General features: G+C 46.8%; 2 protein-coding genes across 10 annotated transcripts in view; one reads left to right on the forward strand and one right to left on the reverse strand.

Annotated features, from left to right (window-relative positions):
- The window catches only part of LOC144717570 (cytosolic purine 5'-nucleotidase-like), a 46,991-nt gene extending 29,616 nt beyond the window's left edge, over positions 1-17,375 (forward strand). For 5 of the 8 annotated variants that reach the window (XM_078593004.1, XM_078593008.1, XM_078593006.1 and 2 more), the window contains 13 exons: positions 2,306-2,397; positions 3,102-3,159; positions 3,680-3,773; positions 5,184-5,237; positions 6,047-6,130; positions 7,682-7,726; positions 8,645-8,752; positions 9,007-9,073; positions 9,386-9,556; positions 10,681-10,732; positions 11,294-11,354; positions 12,025-12,201; positions 12,831-17,375. In XM_078593004.1, coding sequence (XP_078449130.1) covers positions 2,306-2,397; positions 3,102-3,159; positions 3,680-3,773; positions 5,184-5,237; positions 6,047-6,130; positions 7,682-7,726; positions 8,645-8,752; positions 9,007-9,073; positions 9,386-9,556; positions 10,681-10,732; positions 11,294-11,354; positions 12,025-12,201; positions 12,831-13,121 — 1,354 coding nt within the window. In that variant the 3' untranslated portion in view covers positions 13,122-17,375. Of the gene's footprint in view, positions 1-2,305; positions 2,398-3,101; positions 3,160-3,679; positions 3,774-5,183; positions 5,238-6,046; positions 6,131-7,681; positions 7,727-8,644; positions 8,753-9,006; positions 9,074-9,385; positions 9,557-10,680; positions 10,733-11,047; positions 11,083-11,293; positions 11,355-12,024; positions 12,202-12,830 lie in introns of those variants that run through there. The other 3 variants (XM_078593005.1, XM_078593007.1, XM_078593012.1) reach the window with 2 other exon arrangements.
- A 270-nt stretch (positions 17,376-17,645) lies between these two features.
- On the reverse strand, positions 17,646-26,280 carry LOC144717571 (rho GTPase-activating protein 19-like). Of its 2 annotated transcripts, none has more exons than XM_078593014.1 (11): positions 26,200-26,280; positions 25,462-25,724; positions 24,459-24,542; positions 23,911-24,120; positions 23,101-23,327; positions 22,910-22,996; positions 22,731-22,796; positions 20,971-21,252; positions 20,317-20,475; positions 19,649-19,732; positions 17,646-18,581 (listed from the first exon to the last, which is right to left on the reverse strand). In XM_078593014.1, the coding sequence occupies exons 1-11, from the start codon at positions 26,232-26,234 to the stop codon at positions 18,525-18,527; spliced, it is 1,554 nt and encodes a 517-aa protein (XP_078449140.1). In that variant the 5' UTR covers positions 26,235-26,280; the 3' UTR covers positions 17,646-18,524. The 2 variants fall into 2 exon arrangements, with proteins under 2 accessions (XP_078449140.1, XP_078449139.1); XM_078593013.1 differs by having other exon boundaries at positions 24,459-24,545.

A 26,280-nucleotide genomic window follows, 5' to 3' on the forward strand; every position in this document is an offset into this window, starting at 1 on the left:
TAAGTGTCATTTCCTAATTGCTTATGCCTAAAAAGTACAGAAAATTGCTATTATGCCCCACAAACTTAGCTTTTGTGACCAGGACAGTGATATTTTGAAATTTACCTGTTTTCAATGAGAACACGTGGTGTGCATTTGTGTCATTCCTTCACATAAAGTCCTGGTCACAAAAGCAAAGTTTGTGGGCAATAATAGCCATTTCTATACTTTTTAGGCTTAAGCAATTAAAAAATAACACTACCCAGGGACAAAAATCGTGTTACATAGTGTCATCTAAGCCAATCTGGTTTTAGTTTTCATTTGTTCCACGAGAATCCTGTGCAATATCGAAACTTGACACCCACAGTTGCTGGCATTTGAACAATGTCCTGCCTTACTGTGTTACAGTCCCGCCGCAGCGTCGCTCAGTCTGAGTATCGTTTCATTGGCGACGTGCGCTCTTCTCAGATAAATGACTAACGTTGGAACATGCTCTGCCCGTCCAAACGAACCTGCAAAGCGTCTCGGTTACCCTTCCACGCGTGTGCTTTCTCGCCAGCCGCAGCCCCGCCAATGTTCTTTTTCACGAAACAAGTGCACCTTTTAAAAAGCTCCCGTCAACGACGTGAATTTCCCACGACCATGCAAATTGAAATGCGGGGTTGTGGTACTCTTGACACGAGTGGCATCGGGTTGAATGTTCTCGTCGTTGTCTTGGCAGGCGAACAACAGCAAAGAGATCTTTCATGCCTTTTCAGTGAGAACGCTTTGCCTGTGAAATGCAATGGTGACGATTGGTGATATTTTCCCTCTTGTGCGCATTATGCTCTGGTGCATGGTTAGGAGTCTTACTTCTGCAGTTAAGACATTTTAATATGGAAGTGTACGTTTACAATAGTTGGAAAACTAAAACATTAAAACATGTGCCTCTATATTTGAGAGATTTATCAGAGAAACCAACTGTATTGCTGGAGTAAGCTAAACACATTATTGATATTGCAAAAGTCCCACACGAATCTTTATATAACACAAAAACGGTGCTTTTATTATTGTGAACTGTATTGGCCTTGGGTCAAAAGAAGGCTACTTCCGCTCATTTTATTTATTACACCAATTTTATTTTTATTTTCATTCAGTTTTTTCGACAGCTGTACAACTTGTCCCCATCCATCCATTTTGATCCCGGTTCACTATTAATAATTGCCCTAGATGTGCATACGCTCATGTTTGTAGACACACACATATATACACAGTAAACCTTTAGTTTTGCTCATATTTATATTGAAGACCAAATTTTCATATGCCATAGTGATTGGAACTATGGATATTGATATTAACTTAAAAGCGTACAGAGAAGCATGGTCTGGTGCATTATTTGAATTACCCTGACACGCAGGAACACGTGTGGATGGGACCACACAAATGCACGCTTTAGAGAGTCACATTGAATTTTGATTTAAAGCTTTCGTGACTGCAGGGATTCATATTCTTGGTTCTTTCGGTAAAGTCACGTAGAAGGGAAATAATAAAATAATATTAATATGAAACAATAACAATTCTCACGACGTTTTTATTTTTTCTTTCTGTGGATTTCACACCTGATGATGATTGCTTGTGTTGCAGTCGAAACGTCGTGATAATTGTTATTGTTTTATATTAATATTATATTATTATTTCCCTTCTACGTGACTTTACCGAAAGAACCAAGAATATAAGTCACATTGACTGACTTTATTAAAGTACGTATTCTTTGGATACACTCGTCACGAGACAGAATGATGGCCAGTGGTTCATGTCAATGAGGGAGTTTCAACCAAAGGAGGGAACGCGCTGAGAGGATATCCAACGCAGAGATGGAGCGATGAATTGGCTCGTGCGCAGAAGCTATATGGATTGCTGCATCGAGAGACCATGAGCGATGGTGGTTGGCTTAGAACGTGGCTTCATCTTTCAGCCAATAGATTTTGGTTGATGAGATAGATTATTCTCGCGCATCTGGATAATGAATCTCGCTTCTGCCCGAGTGACACCATGCCAATTGTGTTGTCGGTCATACGACACGATGAATGTAATATACCAATATTGAGCCAAGATTCATATTACAATGTATTTAAAGACCGTTTTCAAAGTTGAGTTTCCCCGTATTGAAACTACAAATGTGCCTATTTCCAAGAGGGCTGTATGTATGTTTGTTATACTTCTTTCGCACCGTGCGCAGCCAACCGCACTAATTGGAGGTGCAGCTGAAAATTACTGGAGGTGTTGCCCATGTGCACAAGTAAACAAGTTCTGTCTTGATGAGGTTTTTTTTGTTCCTGTGACTCAGGCCTGAGATAAGAGAGCAGTACCCCAACAAGTTCATTCAACGCGACGATACCGAGCGCTTCTACATCCTCAACACGCTTTTCAACCTGCCAGGTGAGATGTCACCTGTGATGATAAGTAGGGGCCCTGTTAACCGCTCATGTGTCCATTGGCAGTGGTGGTAATTAAATGGGGGACATTGGGACATTGGACCCAACGATTGGCTTTTTCCAGCCACGGTAATTCATTTTTATGAAGCAACGTTCGCATGAGGTTGAGATAACACGCGTCCATCCTGTTCAAATACAATCACCAGTGCGACCTTAGCGACGGCTAACTGCAGAGTGAAGTCGGGCTGCAGCGTCAAAGGATTGAAAAGTTGAGCGGTGGAAACATTCAGTTGCCAGCACTTCCAGAATACAGCGCCGCTTTACAACTTGCTGACAAGTTGTGTTATACGTTGCCCAATGGTGTTTACTGCAGGGGTGTCACCCTGTCATGTTTGTGACCTCTGGGGGTCGCCCAGGTTTGCGTGTGCACTTTGGGCGGAGGTTGCTTATTTCAGATGCCCTCTCTCAGTTTTGCCGGGTTGGTGTTTGTCTGCTTGTGAGATAATCTATATGATGCTCCGCTTTGACGATGTCTTTCATTATTTGTTTTCGGCATTTTCTTGTGGTTAGAATCCAGTCTTTTGGTTATTGCGAACATGACTTGTATATACGATGCAATGTAAGCCGTACCGTATAATTAGTTTGATCGTTTTGTAATAATTTAAACTGATTTATCTAACCTTTTGTTTTGGTTTGTTTACCATGCAGAGACGTATCTGTACGCTTGTTTAGTGGACTTCTTCACAAACTGTGCGAGGTACAAAAGGTGAGTTTAATTTCCCGATAAACAGCTGGGGTTGATTTTAACTATGCATTATTGTCACGTTCAAGACTACATTTTACTTCACAGTAATGCACGGTTAAATAATTACTCTGTCCATTAGCCATGGCGTCCGTGGGGGACATTTATCGTGTTAAAGTTTGCGCCATTGCCCCCTCTGGTTGCGCAATAACACGCTCGGCCTCGTAGCGTTCAGGGCTTCATCGCTTGCATTTTACATTTTATATTGTTTACTTATTCAAAATTTAACATACTTTAGCCCCTGAGTATTAGTTATACTTTGTAATTTTAGCATAGTTAGACTGTATACCACTTATTTAAGTTTTAAGATTCCTACATGTTAAATGTATGCACCTTCCTGCCATAGTAAATTCCTTGTTTGTGCAAACTTTCATGGCGAATAAAACCCTTTCTGATTCTGATTCTGGTGCGTCCCTGTGCGTTGGTGCACCGCGCGCCGAAATAACCGTGCGCCTCCCACCCACCTTGGCGCTGCCGCCGACAGGTGCGAGACGGGCGTGAAGGATGGAGACCTGTACATGTCCTTCAAGAGCATGTTCCAGGACGTGCGGGAGGCCATGGACTGGGTCCACATGCAGGCGAGCGCTACAGTGGGGACGCACGGCGGCGGCCGCCTACGTCGCCTTATTAATCACCCCACCTAAGTCATTCTCTTGCAGTGAAACTATTCTCAGAGGGGTGGAAGGAATAACCCCCCCCCCCCCCCCCCGGGACTCTCGGCTATACGGGAAATGGGTTCGTAGTGCGGTCGAGAGTGACGTAGCCTGGTTGTACGTATGTTGAACTTCTTTTGCACCATACGTAGCCAACCGTGCTAATGATATGGATCATGGTGCAAAAAATTAAATGGTTCCCCCCCCCCCCCCGTTTTACCCCTTCTTCAAAGACCTGGTCCCGTCCGGTTGCATGACCTGCACACTTGATAGCGACGCCACTCGCGTTCAACTCTGCTTCCCCATAACAGCTAGGCCGTTAAAATCCTAATACATTTGACCGATTTCGGCAAAAGTTCTGCCAACGTTTTATATCCAGTCCCTTGCCACACCTTTTATACAATTAAACTCCTCCAGCCCCCCACCTTCTCAGGTGCAAGGGGCATTAGAAAGACATGAGGGTACTTAGTGTGGCTGTTGTTAATGGGTGTGTACACAATTTAACTCCAGCTGAGTTGAACCCTCAACCCACATCATTTTTTGCCTTCCCCAGACACTCGGCTGTGATCACAGTCCATGCCACCTGCTTACAAAGTGCAAATGCTGCTATTATATAACACTAATCTGTGTTCACCTTTTGTCCATTGCCAGTAAAAGGACCAAACTGTTACTATTGCACAATATTGATTGTCTACTGGTTTGAAAATCTATTTGAAAAAATACACTAAAGCAGGTAACGTTACGTTGAGTCTGTGGCCCTTGCCATAGCGAATGGCACTGCAGTTCTGCTTCTTAAATGTCTTCGGTACAGCCTGGCAAGTCATCAACAAGAATACAAATAGTGTTGAATACGACGATGACCTTTGACTCTATGGAGTTGGTGGTTTTAACCCATGGCTGTTTGGAGGAATGTTAGTGTAGAGCGCGTGCACTACACTAACATTCCTGCTAATGGCCAACACCAATGACGATTATCTGAACCGGTCCTGGGCCTCCCCTAGGTCGACTCGGCCTCAAATCAGTACCTCGTGCGATGTTTAAACATTGCTACGAGGGAGGCGGTTGGGCGTGGGGCTGGCTGCCCACTCCCTCGTGTGCCGTTCCTGTCTTCATAGGCGCTCGCTAACAGCACTTTCCCCAACGCAGTGTGGTGATATCACTGAACATGTGCAATGCATTGACAGAGGTTCGTGCCAACGGTTACAGTTTTCTTAGAACCCTCCTTCAGCTTGTATTTGTTTTTTTACTCTGTCTTCAGTGGTGCCCTGCTCAGGGCTTTTGTGTTGTTGCGTTGCCAGGAAGCGTAATTGGTAACGTGTTGTGCCACGTTTGCAGGGCTCCCTCAAGTCAAAAACTCTGGAGAACCTGGAAAAATATGTGGTCAAGGAGGTGAGTGCTAATGCAAATGACATTGATTAACATTGAGTGTATTTGTTTTTGCGGGGAGTGGAAAGCTGGAACACAAACGGCTCTCTTTAAAAGGCCTGTGTCCTCCAAATAACAAACAGCTCTTGTAACTAAGTACTTAAACTCATTGCCCCGGGCTGTGTAACAAGTTTGTAGCTTCTTTAATGATAAAACATATCTTAGTTTTAAATAGTTTCCTAACACGTGCTGGGCAGACCAGGATTCAAAGTCCAGGTACATACCCGTGAAATATGAACTATTTGTTATTTGTGTTACATCTTACTTAAAAGGGATGGCTGCCCGTGGTGCAATGGTTACAACACTTGACTTCAAAGGTCTCCAGTTCAATTCAATGTTTTGGTGGGGAAGCAAAACATTGGGCAAGTTTCTTTCAACCCCCACCTGTGTCCACCAGGAGTGTGAATGAGTACCCGTAGTCCGTCAATTGGCAGGTCGTGTGTGTTACATAAAAGTGTGGGTGTTCTCCCATCTCCACCAGGATGTCTTGCCAGTGTGGGAGAAGTAGGCCAAATACCCTGTTGAGTGGCAGTGGCACGAGCAAGCGATTGCAGGGCTGCACCTTTATCTTTACAACTACTAACCAAAAGGCCATTCTCTCTTGAGATTAAGTTTAGTGTCTGAACTTGATAAAGGTTTCTCAGGTGTCGCTTGCCGTGCAAATCAAACCAAAATTTGTCCGTGAGCCATGTCACACTTAAGCCCCACACGCACTCAGCCGAGTTTAATTGAGCGTGGCACTAAATATGTCGTGCAATCCTGCTGTCCTCCAGCCACGTCTTCCACTGCTGCTCAGTCGAATGAAGGAAGTTGGAAAGGTGTTCCTGGCCACAAACAGCGACTACACCTACACCAACGTGAGTGCCCTCTTGCGGGCGCATTGCCATGTTCCATAATACTGCAGTTTTTTTCTTTTGGCCCTTCACCCAATTTTATCCTGATTTGGCGCTATTGGTGTCACGGTGTTATGTCACGAGATGGATAATCCATTTGGAACTCGCGCAGAGCACTGCCTTTGGAGATTATGCAATAGAAGTGGATATCACTGAACTACTTCAGGTGACCTCAGGTCCAGACAGTAAAGGGGGAGGGGCAGCACATTCCCAGCTGCCCGTGCTACAGAGAGTAATGTTCGTTTGCATGGTGGCCACACCGATTTATTTTTTTTCACAGCCAAATTAACTATAGGACCAAATTCAACTTGACAGTGTTTTGTGTGCAGTGTTTGCTCCTGGGCGGCGACCATCAACTCACTTTTCTTGAGAACCCTCTTTAATCACAGGCGGCTTTCCTGGATTTGAACCAAAGATCTCATCGGTGCCGGCTCAGCGCTTTGGCATATGTACCACCCCAGCGCTTTGGCATATGTGCCACCCGACCGCTTTGGCATATGTGCCACCCCATCTCTACCCCGTTCGTATGTCTACTTAAAAGCTGACTGAGCTGGTTCGTGAACTGAGCAAGCCGGCTTGGGCTAAATCCCCAGCTCAATCTTAACTGGCTAAGCCAACTTCACTCCCGCTGCGTAGCCTGCTCGTACTTCTCCGTGTAGCTCAATTTGAAACGGGAGCTACACGCGATTAGTTGGGCCCGCTCTCAAAAGTAGGTGTGGTGTCATAAGGTCGGTGTAGAAATGCGACGCACCGTCAGTAGCATCTCTCGCTTAGTTTAACTTTAGGGATGTATTTATGTAAAAAAAATAACGTTGAATTAATGTAGTTAGTATAGCTGAAGGTAACCCAGACTTAAAAACTATCGCTCACATTGCCTTGCACGGCTCGATTATGGTGTCTAATGGCCGTGGAAATGCACCATGTGATGTTCCACAAGGTGGCCCAATATGTCTTGTCATTGGATTGGAATCGGAGACTGGTGAGTCAAAGTGATTGTTACTTTGACCTTTGGATGACCATCGAGTGACACTTTACATGATAAGTGTGGATATCCAGCTGACAGGTCACAGCATATTTTATAACGATGCTCACCTAAAAGGAGCGCTGGGACACGCATTTGATTTTCCATACACACTCAGCATATGCAGATATTCAATTTTTGCGAGAAAATCAATTGCAGGACCATTACCGTATGGTTTAATTTCATATCTTATCTAAGCGGATATACGATGCCAGTTTCGTGGGGTTTAATATCTGTCGACCATGTGAAACAATGTAAACATATTGTCTACTTTGTGTCCAGCAATGAACACTTTTGGTCAGATTGCTGTCAAACGAACAGGTAACATGCAGATAAAATTTAAATGAGTGAATTAGTGAATGTTTATCGTTTGTTGTTTTTTTGCGTGTATTACTCCTCGGAGCCCACGTACCTCTGGGACGGACGTGGCTTCGTTTGAACTCGTTTACCGCGTTGCCAACGAGTCCTGTACCAATTGACGTCTCTTTTTGCAGAAAATTATGAAATACCTCTTCGACTATCCACATGGCCCTAAGGTGGTGAGCCTCAATGTATTGTACAAGTTGTGAAACGCACACAGTCTCAATTTCACCTTGAAAATGTAACAATGTTGTCTCTACATCATGGGAACTCCTTTGCCAGTACCAAAATATCAAAATTGGTTTTCCCCTTTTTTCTGGCAACAAACAGATGCTTTTTGGCATCCTTTGGTCTAACACCGTTTTGAGACGAGGCTCAAAAGAAAGCTGTCTCTGGTGTGGACCAATCAGTTTCAAAGACAATGCATATATTATCAGAGTATGTTTTTTGTTTGCATTCTGACCAGAAGCATTGTGGTTAATGCAAACATGATTCCTTTTTAAAGGTTCCAGTTTGGTGTTTTAACATCTTGACACCTGTTTTTTGCCAGAAAAAAGGGGAAAACCTTTTCTCAATGTTGTCTCTGCGACGCTATCGGAATTATTCTATTATTATTACAAGTGGTCACTCAGGGCGTTTTGGCAAAATGTAAAACTTATTCATGTAATGCAGCAGAATGTAATCTCTGCTTTTACTAAAAGATATATATGGGTGACAGTTACGCGACAAAAATTATTCTCAACTACAAAGAAGCGCATCTTCGCATACTCACCTGGCGGCACCTTCATTGTGAAAGCGTTTGTGAAATAATTTACCGGCATTTCTGATTTATGCGGCTTTTGAAAAAGCACAGTGCATTAGCGCCACAGCATACTTGACCATTTTGACCATCTCATGCATCATGTCCGCTTTGGTGGACTGCTATGAACTCTATGAATTCCCAACACATTTGGGGGGGAGGGGGGGGGTTGACTCTTAAATCACACTCATTTTCACACACAAACACACAACATTTTTTCGTTGTTTAACAACAGAAATTCAATGAAAATATGCGCATTTTGTGATGGTAACGTGCTCCAACCTCTGTCCTCATGCAGCCCGGCACATCCCACCGCCCATGGCACTCCTACTTTGACCTGACGGTGGTGGACGCACGCAAGCCTCTGTTTTTTGCCGAGGGGACCGTACTGCGCCAGGTGGACTTGGTGAGCTCATCGCGGTGTTAACACAAAACAAACAAATGCGGTCTCAAACATACATTGGACTATGTGTATTGGAGTCTTTTTTATCTTCCATGTGTGGTTTTTTTAAGTGCTCAGCAGTGTTTACTCGACTTGCTTAAGTTAGGGTGTTCTAATATTAAAATTATATAATGTGCAGAATTTCATTTCGGTGGTATTTGGAAAATGTGGTGCGGTTTATATAGGATGTGTATGCGTGCGTTTGTACATGCTTTCAGAAAACAGGCCATCTGAAAATTGGCACGTACACTGGGCCCCTGCAGCATGGCATCGTGTACTCAGGAGGTGAGTGAGGCATGCCGACTGCTCGCACCTTAAATGCCAACTGCGTCGGCTTCTCCCAGTACGGGAGCTTGGTTTTTGTTTATTCGTGTAATTTTGTTTCTTAAAATGTAAGCGTCACTGACTTTATAGCCCGTTTCACACTTTTAGCCTCAGCATTATCCGTGAAATGTTTTTATGTCTGTGGAGAGACCTGGAGTAAATTCGACAGGCACCACGTCACCCGCATTTTCTTTCCGCACTCCACGCGCCAATACGAGCATTCACAAGGCGGCGCCAATGGCAGTTAACTTGCACATACCCGGTCCTCCCCAGGGTCTTCGGACATGATCTGTGACCTTCTGGGAGCCAAGGGCAAGGATATCCTCTACATTGGAGACCACATCTTTGGGGACATCCTCAAGTCCAAGAAGCGGCAGGGCTGGAGGACTTTCCTGGTCATTCCAGAGCTGGCCCAGGAGCTGCACGTGTGGACGGAGAAGAGCGGTGAGGGGGGGCGGTGGTGGAAGGGGGGGGGTACGGTTGCTGGATGCGTGTGTGCCTCTGTGCGTGGGGAGCAGTGGTATCGCGGTTAACGCGCTGCGCTACGAACCTGGAGACCCGAATTCGATTCCCACTGACGGCCACCACCAGTGACAATTTTCTGAACCGGTCCTGGGCCTCCCCTAGATCGACTCGTCCTCAAAATGAGTTCTTGGTGTGGTGTGTCAACATTGACATTAGGGAGACAAAGGTGGCCAGGCATGGTGCTGGCCACCCATGCCCCCCGTGTGCCGTTCTGGCCTTCATAGGTGCTCACTAACAGTACTTGCCCCAACAGTCTGTTAAGGCTATATGGGTGATCTTTGTGTTTGTGTGACCAAAACGCAGCAAGTTGGCACTGTGGTACATCTGCCAGTCATCTCAGTCAGTCAATCCATGGCACCTGGGTCTCTTCCCGCGACCTCCTGTCGGCGAGCCTTCGACACTTCACTTGACCTCAAAGTGCACCTCGCCTGGCACAAGCGCCATGGTGACATCACCCCGCCACTTAGTAACAAACGGCAGCTGTTGTATCTTCGGTGGTATTTAGATGCAGCAATGCTTGTGTGGGGGTCACTCAGTGCCAATGAACGGTTACTGTGCTTGGTGTTGGCGACGGATTAATTTGCAACTCCGTTGCATTTTAATCGTAGTTGCTACGCGCAAGGTCAAGAGGCTCACAATGCGAAGTGGCCAGCAAATATTTTTTCTTATGCCGGTGAGGGATGGTGGCAGAGGACTTTATTCAGCAGTGGATAGATTTAGTATAATGATGATTGTATAGCAGATTGAAGCGAAACACACTGAGCATGGTTATAGGGACTTGGGGAAAAATGCGTGACAGGTGGGGAGTTTCAAAGTCTGGCACAGTACGTGGGGAGAAAACGATGACACTGCGGACAGGAAGGCAACTTGAATCGAGTCGGAATGGAACTTGGACATGAGTGGACGTTATCATGGTTTGCATTTCATAAGAACAACGACCGTGGAATTTGTCGATTAAATATTGATAAGGGAAGGGACCGAACCGATGGCGTGTGCCGTGATTGGTCTTAAAATGCAATTTCTTCTTTTTTTTTTCTCTGCAGCCCTCTTCGAAGAGCTCCAGGGACTGGACATCTTCCTCGCTGAACTCTACAAGTAAGTGCGGGAGGAGGAGTAGAATAGTGCTTGTTGCTTATTGAAATTTGTAAAGCATGAATTAATTGATGTCCCAAATTTAACTCAACCTCAGCAGTGGTAAAGAGTTAAATGTATAAAAAAAAAACAATGAAAGAAAAAAGTGTAACTTTTATACAACGCACCTAGCGTGTCGATTCAAGTTGTACAGTGACTAAAACACTTGAAGTTAACGGTTGGCGCTAAGCGAAGTGCTCAAAAATGATCAGCTTGGAGCGATGTTACCTGCTGTGCTGTGTGTTTGTCGGCTCACATTAAAGTTTTCTCCATGTGCAGCGCCAATGGCTGTGAAGCTGCTTTTCCTGCCATGGGTAAACACTCCCTTTTCCAATCAAACATCTCTTCATAACCTAACCTGCCCTCGTTCCGTCAGAGAGCAGACTCTCTGACGCACTTTTAATTTTTTTATTTTTACTTGTTTTTTTGACGAGCGTGTGCCAAAAAAAAACCACACTCACAATTAATTTTGAGTTTTTGTGCACGTGCGACGGAAACACATGAGAGTTCTCTTCTATCCCGCAGGCACTTGGACAGCAGCAGCAACGAGCGCCCGGACATTAGCTCCCTGCAAAAGAGAATCAAGGTCCGTGGAGCAGTAAACACCGGATGGGAATGAGCCGTCTTGACCCGTTATACTTGGAACGATTCCCCAACCTCCTCTTGCCCAACGATGCAATTCGAGGCGACAAATGTATTATTTGTAAATGCTTTCCCAATAATATTGTGGGATTACTTTAGTTCTGTCTGTCTTTCTGTAGCATGGGAGCACCGTAACCCTTGTGAAGGTGATCCATTATGAACCAACCGTCGTGTAAAGTTCCGTTACGTTGCTTGGAGGGACTCCACCGCATTGAAAACTGGCCACGTTTATAAAACTTTTGCGCAAGATTTCGAGACTCAAACCAGAGTAAAAAGGACTATTTGCAAATGTAATTTTCCATGATTCCTGCCAGCAGCTTTCATTGTGCTAATTAAACGCGTCGTGAAAGTCGTTAAATATTCCATCCTATTGCATGATTTTTTATAACTTGTTTTATTTTTGCTGTCTAATCTGTACTATCTCTGTACTATCTATCCTCCGAGTTCTCGGTCGTATAGTGCATTTTATTTGGTGAAATAAATTGTGTTTGTGATTATTATTTATTAAACTGCGACGTGGGGTGATTCGTACCGGCCCACAAGCCAACGCGGTTTACAGTAACACTTCCTTCCCGTGCCGTGCTTTTGTCCGCTTTCCTTCTCGGCCGTGACAGAAAGTCACGCACGACATGGACATGTGCTACGGCATGATGGGAAGCCTCTTCCGGAGCGGCTCGCGCCCGACGCTATTTGCCAGTCAGGTGATGCGTTACGCCGACTTGTACGCCTCCTCCTTCATCAACCTGCTCTACTACCCCTTCAGCTACCTCTTCCGCGCGCCGCACATCCTGGTGAGTTGCACTCATTCCAAAACCAGTGTCTTTTTCATTCACCTCTGTCTGGCCTTGAATTATTTTCATTTTTTGCCGCTATAAATTTTTCCACGTGAAGAGCCACTTTTGTTGAGCTATCGTTTGTGGCCAGGTCGCTTGTGAAAAACAAGTTAATACCTCGGTGGGCTTTACTTGGTAATTTCAAATGATTTCGTTTTATTTTGTATATTTTTAAGTGATTTGTTTACCTTTCCTATACTCTGCACTCCTATCGTGTCTTTGTATTGTTTGTTGTTGTAACGTTCTGATCCGCCCCTACTGGACTATAGCTTATCGGATTCCTCCAGTATAAAGAAATATTCTGATTAAATTGTGGAATTGATTAGATTGTCAGCTTTTTTATCTTATGATAACACATGGGTGGGGGTGCCCTTTGCCTTCCTGAAGGGCTGAATAGGACTTTCAAATACTTCTATACTTTTGGCCAGCGGGGGTGGGAGGGCAGCACAAATGAACACTCATGCACAGCCACCGTCGCTTCTGCCACCGCGAGGGTGCGCTGCGGCTACGGTGGTCTCGAGGCGTCGCTAATTCCGGGGGGGGCCCTGCGGTGGTGGGGGGGGGCGCTCTCTACCGCTCGCCCGCAGATGCCTCACGAATCGACGGTGGAGCACGTGCACAATGGGCTGGGCGAGACGGAGAGCCCCATGGCGACGCGCAACCGCCTGCTGATGCAGGGCGTGACCGGCGGCGGCGGCACCAGCGGCCCAAGCGCCAAGGAGCAGCACGGAGACGAGTCGACCGACGGGAAGCGCCTCGGCTTCCAGCGCTCGGTCAGCGAGGTGCGGCCGCCGCACCTCCACCCGACCACTCCGCAGGAGATCACTCACTGCCACGACGAAGATGACGACGAGGAGGAGGAAGAGGAGGAAGAGTAAACTGCCGGCCACTCTCTGTGAGCCCAGTCAATAGAAACGACGTGGCAACGCTCGTTTGGGTCGAAGCGATGTTCGGGGGGGATTTTTTTTTTTCTACGACAAGCAAAGCACGTTTACCTGAACGTAAAAAAATAATTGTCAAGGAACTGCTGCTTGCGCGCGTGGCTGTTTTGAGCCAGCGGTTCGGAAGGTTTCTATTGGCGCTGGTCACGGGGGAGGGCTCTCGGCGTGGAGCGGTTTGTGTCCTCGATGCCAGCCTGCCGCGGTGTGAGCAAGCGTGGTCTACTCATAGCGAGCGCACGGCTGGCATCCCTCTGTTTGCCGTGATGGCAGCAGTGTGGTTTTTGTCAGAAGCTGGTGCCGGTGACCACTGGTCGTAGAGGGCACGGGGTGGGGGTGGTGGTGGGTGGGTGTGGTCATGCTCATGCTCAGCCAATCACAGGACACTTTTTGCCTCCTGATGGGGGTGTGAAGCTAAAAATTCAGTTGCAATGGAACGTTTAGTTGCCATTCTCTGCACTGTGATTATAGGCACCGTGTATCTGACTGATAAAGAATCTGTCAGTGTTGGGTGTTTTAAAAAGCTGTTTTGCTGTGGCAGTATTGTCTACCTTAACGCAATTAAATGCGAGTGGTAAAACTGCATGGTACACGTCATGTATGTATGTTGAACTTCTTTCGCACCGTACGTAGCCAACCATGCTAATCGGAGATGCAGGGGAAGGACAACAAACTAAACACAAAAGCAGTTAAAAAAAAATGCATTTTTCAATCTCTAATATTGCACAGCTCCCGTGGCTTCCTAATATTGGAAGGAAGAGCGTTCCAGACGGCCGGTTTCAGTTCGTAAGGATTCGAAAATGTATTTCTTTGTGTATGGTTGGTATAGAGTTACTTTTATGATATAATTAAGCTAAAAGGAAGTGATTATTTTAAGGCGGCTTGCAATGGGGTATCCGTTCACACGGAAACAATGTGGAGGGCCGATGGGGGCGTCACCTGATCCTGTCCACACGCGTGGCATGGATGTCCATTGGAGTCTGCTTGCCATGAGTTGTGTCTACAGCGGTTGTGATTGAATAGCATACACACCAGGTAGTGATCCGTCTCGACCAGGAACATGGGACCCAGGATCCCTCGGGGCGACTTCCTTACTCTGCCACACGTGATGTTGTATACGGCAGTTGCTGCACGTCAACCCATGCGGCGTTGCAGTGTGCGGGTGACAAAAATACGTTGAGAAACAAGATTGGAAAGAAATCGTGATAAGGTGTTTTAACTCGGCACAAGCAATTCCAGTTTGGGTTTACACTTTATACTGAAGTTGACAAGAAACCCTATTTTTAATAGGATTCCGGTTGTGCTGTTACCTTCATAGAGGTAATGGCCATCTAAGCATACATCTCTCTGTCGGGTTCATATGTATTATTTCATGTACAATACATTTGCAACAAATTTACCTTTGCTAAACTGAGACTTGTTAGAATCCTTGGTTATTAATGGTTGGTTCAAGTGGTCATTTGCGTGTAGTGTGTGCAGCTCAATATGTACTGTATGCAGTATATACGTTGTACATACGGTGTATTGTTATAGATAGGACACCTTTTAGCCGCCTTTGTCACCTTACTTTAAAGTGTCTACCCACGTTGTCACCGGCGAGTGCACTTTTGTCAGTTGAGGATATATTACCTATGAAACATGATGCCAGCGCTTACCCATCGTGCAATACTGGCGATGCAGCAGTATTAAGCTCGTATTATGTACTCGCTTGCGCCAGGCTCATCTCATCGGTTGGCTCGACCTGCGTATGGGGGCCCACAGTAAAGTAGCACGGCTTCACGGCCGCCTCCTCCTCTGCTCACCACCCCAGTGGCTGAGCCAGGTTGGCACGGTGAGGTCTCGCTCCCTGCGCACTCGATAGCCACTCCACTGGCTCGCCCGTCATTGACGGGGCCAAGTTGAAATCAAGACCCAAGCGAGCCACACTCGTCTGGGCCAGATTACGATCGAGCCAACCAGGTCAGGCTGTAGCCAACGGGCCCAGAGGTATTGCGCTGTGTTAGGGTTGGTGGTGCGCGCAGAGCCGAAGCCATGGTGGTGAGGGAGGAGGCTAAAGCAAATGTCCTGGCGTAGGTCCTAAGGTGATGTCGGTCCAGACTGAAAAGCTTGTACCTCTTCGCAAGTGCACACGGGCGTGGAAAAAAACAACAAAAACAAGGAATGTTGTTGCAAGCATCTGCAGACATTTTTTTTTACCTGTGTCGTGTTCTTACGTGGGTTCTCTAATTTGTCCTTAACATTTTTGTTTTAGAAATGTATAATACCATAACAAAAAATACAGTAATATACATCTTGATAATGAAAAAAATGCATGACTAGCACTGCAAAGTTATACCTTTCATTCTAGGAATTACGAAGAAACTTAGTCCAAATATTCCTGTTTCAATAGTCGGTTTTATACTTAAAATTAGATTCGCACTATTTTACTTATTTCAAATGGGGATCTTTTCACTTGGTCTAATTTTGCAACTGACTGCAACAGGGGATATGCATGAGTGTGCGCTGATGGAAGATTTTGATCGTGGAGCAGTTTATGTTCATGTTGGTCAGTTGTCCTTCAAGCTTTTAGAACCAAGTCATGCTGTTGTAGGGAAGTATTAATTACGTCTGTGGATATGATTAGAAAACTTGCTTGAACTCCAGTTCCTTTCCATTCAGTGAAAGCTGCTCGTTTGGGTAATACTTTTCAACGTATTCACGAAGTCTCCTCTCATAACGAGCACAAACAGGCATACGAAGCTCAGGGTTTTCTTGAAACTCGGGGTGGTTTACTTCTTGGGCATCTCCACCTCTCTCCGTCCCTCAAGGATTTTTATGCGGCACATCCAGAAACAATTTCTGCTTTCTCGCACAGGATCGTGAACCACTTGGGGGCGACACGTTGTGCTTGCACGGAGACGCCGCTTTACAAATCCAATCTCTTAAGAAGCAGAGCTCTGGACCGTCCACGTGGGGACCGGCTGCATCGCTCCTTCCACTATCGATCGCTTTTGTCGACTTGATGTCAAGCGAGAGTTGATGAGTCGTCGACTCGGCCATACGTAGGACCACGCAACTGAATCCGTGTTTCTACCAGCGCTGGGGCCCATTTCAAGGTCGGCGATGCTGGCAGCTTCATGTTAAGCTGGTGGCGCAGGAGGAGATAGCTCTGTTCTCCTTCTTGTTCAGCTTTGTTGCTCACCAGGGCGCTTGTTTTTTTTTTGTTAAGTCGCAAGATTCCTCAAAAACTTGACCTTGCCTCCATTTACGCTGGTTGCTTCGAGCGTCATGCAAAAAAACTGGTTTTACAACAGTATCGCTTACAAATATCCTTACGTTGTAATTGGTGCTATCCACACGTAAGCACAAACCTTCCCTCACATGCTGGCCTGGACATTTGGATATTGTTTTTGTTGGAACGATTCCACCAAATTAAAACAGCTGCCTTTCTTAAGTGTGCATCTGTGGCTAGGACTGAACCTTGCTATGGATGGAATCTGGATTCCAAACTGTTTGGTTTCTTGAGAAGAACCTCCGACCCACTCTACCACCATGCAACTTGACAACAGCAAGCACGTAACAGGAAATGCACTTCCAGACACAAATGAAGCCAGCCTAATGTTGCGAAGGCCTGAGCACGTATAAACTTTTCAAGACCGTTCTCCACATGCCTTTCCGTTGGACCACATTGTCCACTTCCTGACGGCGCTCATGTATATCCCCCTTAACCAGTGACCAAATATTGTATTGAAGACTGGTTATAAAAGAACGTTTGAAAAGTGTACTGTAATTTACTTTTTTTTACGATTTTATTTTCCCATTAATTCCGATTGGTGTGCTGTAATGTATCATAGCCCACACGGGGCTGCTGCAGGAGTGCTCAGCTGTGCACCACGTGGTTGTGAATGATCATACATGTTTACCTATTATATACTTTGCAGTGTTTTTGTTACATTAAAACTGCCACTTTAATTCAACATTTTATACAATTGTTGCATGCTAAATAGGTAGTGTTATGTTATATTCATTTGTGGTTATTGCTTTGGAAAGTGATTTGTTGACCCCGATTTTTTTGTTAAATGCCTAAATGTGTTTGCATATTGAGAGTATCGATTACTACTTTTAAAATGTGAATGTTATTCGGGCATCCTTGCTGCATTCTTTACCTAGTGCTGTGCTGTCAAACCATATTCCAATAAACACCTTATTTGTCCAGTTATTTGTGAAGGGTATTGGTGGGGTAGGTGACCACCTGTTGTGGGAGTGGGAGCCACCCGGACACCCTCCCCATTGTTCTACTCCTCTGCAGTCGCAAAGTTGGGAAAAAGCAATCGGAGATGGAGAGACTGAAGTTTGCATGATGTGGAAAAAAGTTTGTATATGGGACCATGTGCAGTAGCCTAACCCGGGCAGGCTATTGCTACCTTTGACAAACATTCAGTGAGTGGAAGCCAACAAGTGTCAAGTGAATGGCAAACGCACATGCAAATCTTGTCATTTATTAATGAGCATATAAGACAATACTTTGTATGAATCTCTTCTGGAGACCTAATTTCCAGAAGTGGCTTAAATAACTTGTAACTGATGGGTTTATGCACATTCTCTGCAAATTCTGTACATGCAAATAATGTTATTGGCAATCTACCATATGTTGTCCTCTAGGACCTTTTGATTATAAAATGCATCCTCCCTTCCTATCTTGGTCTTTACAAAACTAATCCCTGGCCCTAGGTAGATCAATGGTAGATCACCAATGAGAAAAAAAATACAAAATAAATTCAAGACGAATCACACTGGCTCAGCAAACAACATGTAAACAATTAGTACAACTTTGGCCTTTAAGCCCAGTAGCGATGAATAAAATACGAGATGTTAATAAAGACTTCTACTCTAAATCCACAAGCCTCACCTTTTCCGAAGAAAAAATGCAACCCACTGCCTTCACACTAAATTCAAGTGATTTGCATTTATCACAAACACTGGAATAATACTGCAAACAGGAGTGAATGACAACTTGGATTCGAGATACGCATTTCTCAACCCATCAATTCCAGTACGCTCCCAACAGCTGGTCAGTGTGCGATTGCCACACTCACTTTTAACCCAAACGGCATAAAGAAATTAGTGGTTGTAAATATCTAGTGACCTTTTGTTTTTAAGAATAACCTCAAAACATTAAAACATTTGAACCCCCCTGGTTAAAATTACAGTGCATTGCATATATAAATATGGCATCAGAGACGTCTTTGACTTTGGAGAAGAGGTTAAAAATGTTCACATTGAGATACAAGCATTTTCTGAAATTCAACACAGAAGCGATAGGCAAGCTGCAGGGGAGGTGGCGTTGGTGCCACTTGGCTCTTGCTAAATGTAGGACTCCATAAGCGGCGAGTTGAGCAGATTCAGCACCTCCGGCGCACTCTGTGGAGGGGAGGGGGTAGCGTTGGGGGGGGGGTAAAGAAATTAAGGGTTGAGAATGTGACGTCAATTGCTACAAACAGCAACTGACTACATTTAGTATGCATGGCTAAACATTTCAGGAAGTTGATAATACTGAGTTTCTATGCACAATGGTAGCAGAACCCTGTTTCTGACTAATATTTGCGAAATTATTATTTCTATGCTATATCGTGGTGGGTTTTTTGCAAGCGAAGTTATTTCACCAAATGAACTTGAATATACTTGATCAGGCCAAGCAGATTTCGGCCTAGTTAGTACTAGGAAGGGACTCGCTGGGAATACCAGGTGTAGGTTTTAGACTTGAAGCAGACGGTCATGGTAGTATAGCAATGGATTCTTGAATGTATCTGCAAAACTTTGTTACTATTTATGCATATTTTGTCTGAGTAGTTGTTCACTCCCATCGAGCAAGCACTGTCATGGAATTTATCAAATATCCAATCCCATTTGTTAATCCATTACTGGATGAGGGCCTTCTACCACTATGCAAGAAGTGAGGGTTATTTGACCATACTTGACCTTGATGGTGGGGGGTACAAAACAATGGCTATTGCTGCACTGCCCCCTACAAGGCTGACTACCCATCCAATAGCGATTGAGGCTTCGCTTCCGTGGTATGACGCAATCAGGCAATTCCAGGCCACTTGCTCATAGGCTAAATTACATTTGACGCGTTATTTTGTGATTACATAACACCAAACAAAACAATCCACTGCAAACTTAAGGACGATTTTTATTTTAATAACAAAAAAGCTTTATTGCACTAACAGCCAAAAACCACCCTGAATGCATTGCACTAAATTCACTTTGCAATCACGTTAACAAACTTTAAAACGTTCACAGCAACGGTGTGCCACCACAACTTTTCCCAATAGATTTTCCCGCGGTGACGGAGGCAACCGACAGCACCGCAAGTAAGCAGGGTACACTGGCTGGTGGGGAGGTGGGCGTGGGCAGAGATGCGAGGACCGCGGAGACACGGGGGTGCCACGCGCTCAGGAGTAGACCAGCAGCTCGAGCGTGGGTACCTGCCGAGCCTCGTGGATCGCGTCTGTGGAGCGCGAGCGTCGCTTGGGCCTCCCGCGGAGTGCGGCCACCGTGCACGGCTGCGCCTGCCGCACGGACAACAACGGTAGTTGTTTTCAACCCCTCCCCAATCCAGCGCCACAGGAAACCCAGATATGCGCGCAAAGCAGTTCCACCAATGCCTTGTTTATTCATGGCCAGTGGGAACCTCAAACAGGTTTTATGCCGGCACTGGGGGGGTGGGGGTTGCTGGGCCAGAAAACTCGAGTCCCTGTGGTATCTGGGCCTAACTGAAACGATCCCATTGTATCCCAAAAGTTCAAACTCATCAAATCAACGGGCTTTGACCTGCCACACCTGAACCTGTGGTAGCATCACGGAATCAACATAGAAGTGAATTGAGCACAGTGACATCGCTCTATTTCCTGCCATGTGTCTTAACATAATACAATAAAATTATAATAGATATTGGCTAAAAATAATACTACCAGCTCAAAACGTATGTACACATTCGATTGGAAAAAAACTTTTTTTCCCCACTAGTATATATATACACATATTAACTATTCGTAGGAACACAATTTGCCCCCTCCAAAATGTTTAGCCCGAGTGCACCACTGGACAAGCCCTCCATAATCAGTGGGGAAGAGATGACGGTTGTCGTTCAGACCGTAGCGGAGGTCGGAGGAGTCGGCGTGCGTCCCGGGGTGATGTCGCCGCTGTACGGAACTCGGCGGGACAGCTCTGAGCCAGGGGTCACGGTGCCACCACTGCCACCGCTGTTACCGCTGTTCTTGTCCGTTCCAAACTGCACGCCCAGAACCCTCCTCTGTGCGACAGGGAAGTGCGCGAGTAGTCGCGAGGTACGTTAAGTGTTCCGAGCCACTCATTATTAGACTTACAGTTTGCAGTCTCACTCAAATATCTGCTGTATATTAATACGTGACCACAAAAGGTTTGAAAAACTGGCAAGTTGGACAATAAAATTTATAATTAGCATGCTCAAGGCCAATTACATCTACAATTTTTTCCAACAAATAAATTAATGATTCAACAAATCAGGAAAATTACTTTTGTACATATACAAATTGAGTGCCGGGTGGAGCGATGGCAGAGGTGAGCGCACTACATTATGAGCCAGTGTGTGAAGTCGTCACAAACGACCTTCAACCGACAAAGCGTGGGGGAGAGACCTTCAGCAGTGGACTGACAGAGCTGTAAACCAATTGTAGTGCTGCAGACTGGTAATTAACATTGACTCCGATCCATCGGCTACAGCGTGAAATAGACAATCGCGCGCGTGCGCGTCCCTTTAGCCCCGCACCCTGATTAAGCCGCTGAACGACCGCGAGCGGGTGCTCCTCTTGCTGCGCCCCTGGTTCTCCGTCACGGGCGTGCTGACGTTGCTGTACTTGTTGAACTGCTTGATGACCTTCTTCTTCTTGGCGCTGTCGGGCATGTTTTGCACGTGCCGGAAGAGGTCCCGGATGGCCTCGTCCGTGCGCCGCTGCACGTTCTCCGTGGGCTCGAGCGAGCTCGACACGAGGCGGCCACGCTTGGGCCCCACGGGGGGTTCGTCCTCCGCTGCCGCTGCTTCCAAGTGATCCTGCATGCGGGCCCCGAACACGGCTCCCTGTCACCACGGTGTGTGTGGCCATGGCTGTGGTGAGCTGGCTGCCTTTGCTCTCCAGGAAGGGTTCATGAGCCAGGCTAGTGCTGCCCTCTTGAGGCTGCGTAGCTATAATGTCTCATTTGGAAGTTGGACATCTAACGTGAGTCTTCTCTGATCTTGTACAAATACCTGTCTTCCTGGTCTCCAGATCTAGTTTCTATCGAAGTCATTTTACTGAAACTCTCCTAGTGTGCTAAATTACGTGTTTTCTTCTCTATTCAGACCTTAAGGTTATTCTCCTACATCAAGACCTTTATGACGATTTTGACACCAAGCATCTCATGGCACAATTATATCTTTCATCTTGAATTGCTCATTCAGTTTATTTACAAGGGCTGTCTTCCTCTCAGAAACTGTGCTTTGGTGTTCCATCACGCTCCATTACTAGGCCCTCTGTTCTTCCCATTTCATCTCCTCCCTCTTGGCAAAATTATCTTCAGATGTTTTTATCGGCCATTATTTCTAAGCCGACAACTCTCAGCTCTCCATCGCCGCTGATATCACGAACCCAATCTAACTGTCCACTCTCATCCTGCGTTCATTCGGCTTCAACTTTGGTTCTAACTCTTCAGGTAAATATTTTCCCGATTGGCAAAAATCCCACTCAGTAAAGAGTGGACAAAACCCTGAAGTTGTCACGGATCCCTCAATCGCAAATCGAACTTGCACGTCTTAACTGCAGGACTTCATACCTCCATCTCTACAGCAGCTCCCGCTTCCACAATTTCCTTAGCATAATTGCTATTGGAGACCCTCATCCATGCCTTCATCACATTCTGACTTGACTTTCAAACTCCTTCCCTCACAGCCTATCCAAATCCCTCACCTCCAAACTCCAGATGATAAAAAAAAAAATGCCAACGCTGCTAAACGTCTCACCCACGCCCGTCAACAAGACCACATCACCCCCAGTATTCTGATCCCCCTACAGGCTACCAATTCAGTCCTGGAGCAACTTTAAGATCGCACTCACCATCTTCAAGACCCTCCATGGTGTCACCCCTGCGCCCTCCTATTGCCTCCCTGCCCTCTATTCAAGTCAAGACTCAAGGCCTTCCCTTTTCCTCTGCCCTATGCACACTTCTCTGTCTACAAAATAAACATGCCCACTCTTCATCGCATCTTAAAATGCAGTTGCATGTATACAAAATATACATCAAAAATGTATTGTAATGTAAAGACGATTCTTACACTCTTCCACGCAATAATTTATTATTTAGTATGTATGCAAATAAAATGTTTTGGCGATTGGAGTGAACAAGATAGAACAAAGCAGACAATATAAAAACGAGACGGACAACAAGATTCGGAAATCATCTAGTCGTGGGGTGGGTGAATAGCTAATATAGCATATTTGAAGTATTGGAACTGTTAGTGAAATGTGAAATTGCTATTTAATAGCTGCTGCTCACCTTTGATTCATGGTAACACGCATCTGGGAAAAATATCATCGCTTGTTTTCGTATGTACGCTGGTGCCTGGAAGAAGAAAAAACAATCCATGTAATTCACCTTGCACAGTTGTGATTCAGACTTGGGAGTCACTTGTCTATTACGGCTCACGGTTGTAATGCCTGAGCCACGAACCTTACCTTGAACAACTTTTGCGAGTGCTTGATCATAAACGCCACTGCATTGTTCATTTTCCCTATGTTTTCCTGCAGATCGTTTGCCGTAACCTGCACCAAAAAAAATATCATCATTAAGCGTGAAATTAAATAAAATCTCAAAGTGCTTTGAGTGTTCCTGGGAAGGAGTTTCGCACGAACAAATACCCCCTTACATTTCGAGGCCACAGGATGTGCGGGGAGAACATTAGCGCGAGGTTGAAGGCCGACATCTTGTTCGTATCCTGCCGGCGTGCCGTCTGGTGCAGTAGATCGAGCAGCAGCCGCAGCAGATTACGATTGGCCGAAGGTAGCAGTAGGAACAGCAGCTGCAGCGCCTCCAGCTGCCTCTCCTTGTCTACCACGGAAGTCTTGTTGCCCGTCGTGTCAAACAGCGTCAGCTCTGAAATGAGGCACGCACCCGTTGAAGAGGTGAGGGATAGCCCAAACTGTGGACAGGTACAGAATGGGATGCGTATATTGTGGAGGACTGCCCTCCAACAAGACTGGATGGAGGACTGGCAGCATTTGACACTTCAGAAATTTATGCTGTGGCCTGGCTCGGCCATACACAACGCAAGAGGTTTCCTCGTCAATAAAGTAAATGAAAAATCCCAGTGTTTAACCGAGTTGAGCCGGAACGAGGGCTGTGCCATGTCAACCCAACATGGCTCAGGAGGTACCAGTATTTTATACTGCTGGAGCCGTGCTGCAGATCCCATATGCAATGAACCAGTCGAGCCACATGTCGGTGACACGGTTATGCTGCATCCTCACAGTGCACAGACTTCATCTCACACGCAACGAAGAGATTGACCCCACCCCTGCCCCTGCTTGGCTCGGAGCCAGACTCAAATGTATCATGGCTTGGTTCTGGCTCGACACGGAAAATAGGCATTGGAAATCCACCCAAACCGGGAGGGGGTCTGGCAGTGGCTCGACTCGGACGTGCAGTGAAAAAAGGGGTATTGTGTGGCATGTGCTACCGTTGATCTTGAGGTGTGCGTTGTAGTGGCGGTGAGTGAGAAGCGGCTCAGGAAGCTCTCCCAGGAAGGCCTTGAGCACAGAGGCCACGTCCTGTGGGTGGAACATGGCGTTGTCCAGGTCCACCTCGCGGCCCGAGTTGAGCAAATCCCGCAGCGCCTGCTGCCTCAGGCTGCTGCCGGACACGCGGAACAAGCCCTCCACGTGGAGGTCTGTGGCACGCGCACCCGCACGCATGCGTGAGCAGGATTGTAAATGCGAGTAAATCAGGCAATGCACAGAGAATGATACTGGATGCTGTCAGACAGGAAGATGACGTTAAGTCAGAGGAAGATGGCATATTGCATGAAGGTGGTGCCCATAAACATGGGGGTGGTACACTTCAGATCACCACAGATGGGGTTCATGAACCCATTTTCTTTACTGCCATCTCCTGGCCACCTCACAGCCCTGCTCAACTGCGCAAGTGTGAGACTGCAGTGGGTGTTGAGATGCTCGAATGATGCTGAAGATGATGGAGATTAGGGGCCCCGTGGCTTGCAGTACTCACTCTTATGGAGGTATTCAATCAGCTGATAGATCCTGGCGATGCCCTCCTCCGTCAGCGGAGCGCCAAACACCGCTCCCTTTTCCACTGCTTGGAAAATGAAATGACACAAAGTTAGCCAGATGACTCTGGAATTGGAGCACCTGCCAGCTACGCTGCGATCATGGGTTCAAAGATAGGTTTCAATCATTCATGATTAAACCAGGCCACTCAAGAGTACCAACCTGAAGATTTCAGCCTGGTCAACAATTACACAATAAATCACATTAAATCACATTAAATGCAGCAATCTACTTTACATTCATGAAATGGGGTTACATCAAGACGTATATGGCAATGAACCATTCACCCCTCCAGCAATTGTACCAACTGCCACTACTCAGGGTCGTGGTGTCTTTGTCAAAGCGGCACTTGTAAAGCAAGCCCCGCGCCATCCTAAATGCCCCTTCATTGTCAAGCAGGCGGGTGCGAGAACACGCACCCGCCGCCATCTGTGTTTACATTCGCTCATATTTTTGTGAGCATTTTAAACCCACGAAGGTCTGCCTGTACTTGGCCGTTCGTGGTGGTGGGTGGTTGGTGGTGGGTGGGTGGTTGCTGGTGGGTGGGTGGTTGCTGGTGGGTGGGTGGTTGCTGGTGGGTGGGTGGTTGCTGGTGGGTGGGTGGTTGTGGGTGGGTGGTTGCTGGTGGGTGGGTGGTTGCTGGTGGGTGGGTGGTTGCTGGTGGGTGGGTGGTTGCTGGTGGGTGGGTGGTTGCTGGTGGGTGGGTGGTTGCTGGTGGGTGGGTGGTTGCTGGTGGGTGGGTGGTTGCTGGTGGGTGGGTGGTTGCTGGTGGGTGGGTGGTTGCTGGTGGGTGGGTGGTTGCTGGTGGGTGGGTGGTTGCTGGTGGGTGGGTGGTGGTTGGGGTGGTGGTGGTTGGGTGGTTAGGGAGGTGGTGGTTGGGTGGTTGGGGAGGTGGTGGTTGGGTGGTTGTGGTGGTTGGGTGGTGGTTGGGTGAGTGGCAGCACCTTTCTTCCGCAAAAAGGGCAGCGAGCGCAGGAACGCGGTGGCCGTGCTCCCGGGCAACCGGGGATCCATCGCCCCCATGAGCTGCGCCAGCTCCGTGCCCGGCAGGTCGACATGTCGCGTCACGCCGCTCACCACCATCTCCTGGAAGCGCTCCGGCCACTCGTGGCGAAGTTTCTCCACGAAGAAGTCGGGGTTGGAGACCACGACGTGTCCTGACGGGCGGCTCCCGCCAGCCGACACTTCGTTGCTGATCACGATGTTACTGCACGGAGGGGGGGGGGGGTGGCAAGAGTGGCCGGCAACATCACTCAAACTCCAACTTTAAAGCTCAGGATATTATTCGTTGACAATTTGCTTTAGAAGTGTACGAGTACAGCCAGTTCGTCAATCTACTGTCAGACTCGGGCCATACTTCACCACGCTGGTCAACGCGGGTTTGGCACGGAAGCATGGACTATCTGGCTCACCGTCTTGGGTGTTTATCTCACCACGTACAACAACTAATGAACGTGTCCGTGGAGTTTCCACGTCTCTCCGCATTTCTGTATCTCAATTTAAGACCCTCCCCATCACCACCAAACTTCCACGACCACCGTTTGACGCACGGCCACGCAACACCTCCACGTCGGCGATAAACAACCGAGTTTATGACGGCACGAGAAACAAGCGGCGTGTAAAGAGTGGCCCTCGCACCCAAGGAGGCAGAGAGAGAGAGAAAGATAGGAGTTGCGTGTTACCTCCTCGTCAGCGGCCGCCTCTCCGTGGCGTCCATGATTTTCTTTCTTCCCCCCCCCTCCCCATTTCAAATCCCGTGCCCG

The sequence above is a fragment of the Lampetra planeri genome, chromosome 4, assembly GCF_965212315.1.
Source record: "Lampetra planeri chromosome 4, kcLamPlan1.2.h2, whole genome shotgun sequence".
NCBI classification, from domain to species: Eukaryota; Metazoa; Chordata; class Hyperoartia; order Petromyzontiformes; family Petromyzontidae; genus Lampetra; species Lampetra planeri.

What these genes read in the sequence shown, in the direction of transcription:
- LOC144717571 (XM_078593013.1), bottom strand. Translation starts at nt 26,234, where the DNA reads ATGGACGCCACGGAGAGGCGGCCGCTGACGAGGAG. An exon ending in AGGCGGCCGCTGACGAGGAG is followed by an intron (nt 25,725 to 26,199) that starts GTAACACGCAAC and finishes CCCTCCGTGCAG; the next exon opens with TAACATCGTGATCAGCAACG. An exon ending in CGATCCACGAGGCTCGGCAG is followed by an intron (nt 18,582 to 19,648) that starts GTACCCACGCTC and finishes TCCCCTCCACAG; the next exon opens with AGTGCGCCGGAGGTGCTGAA.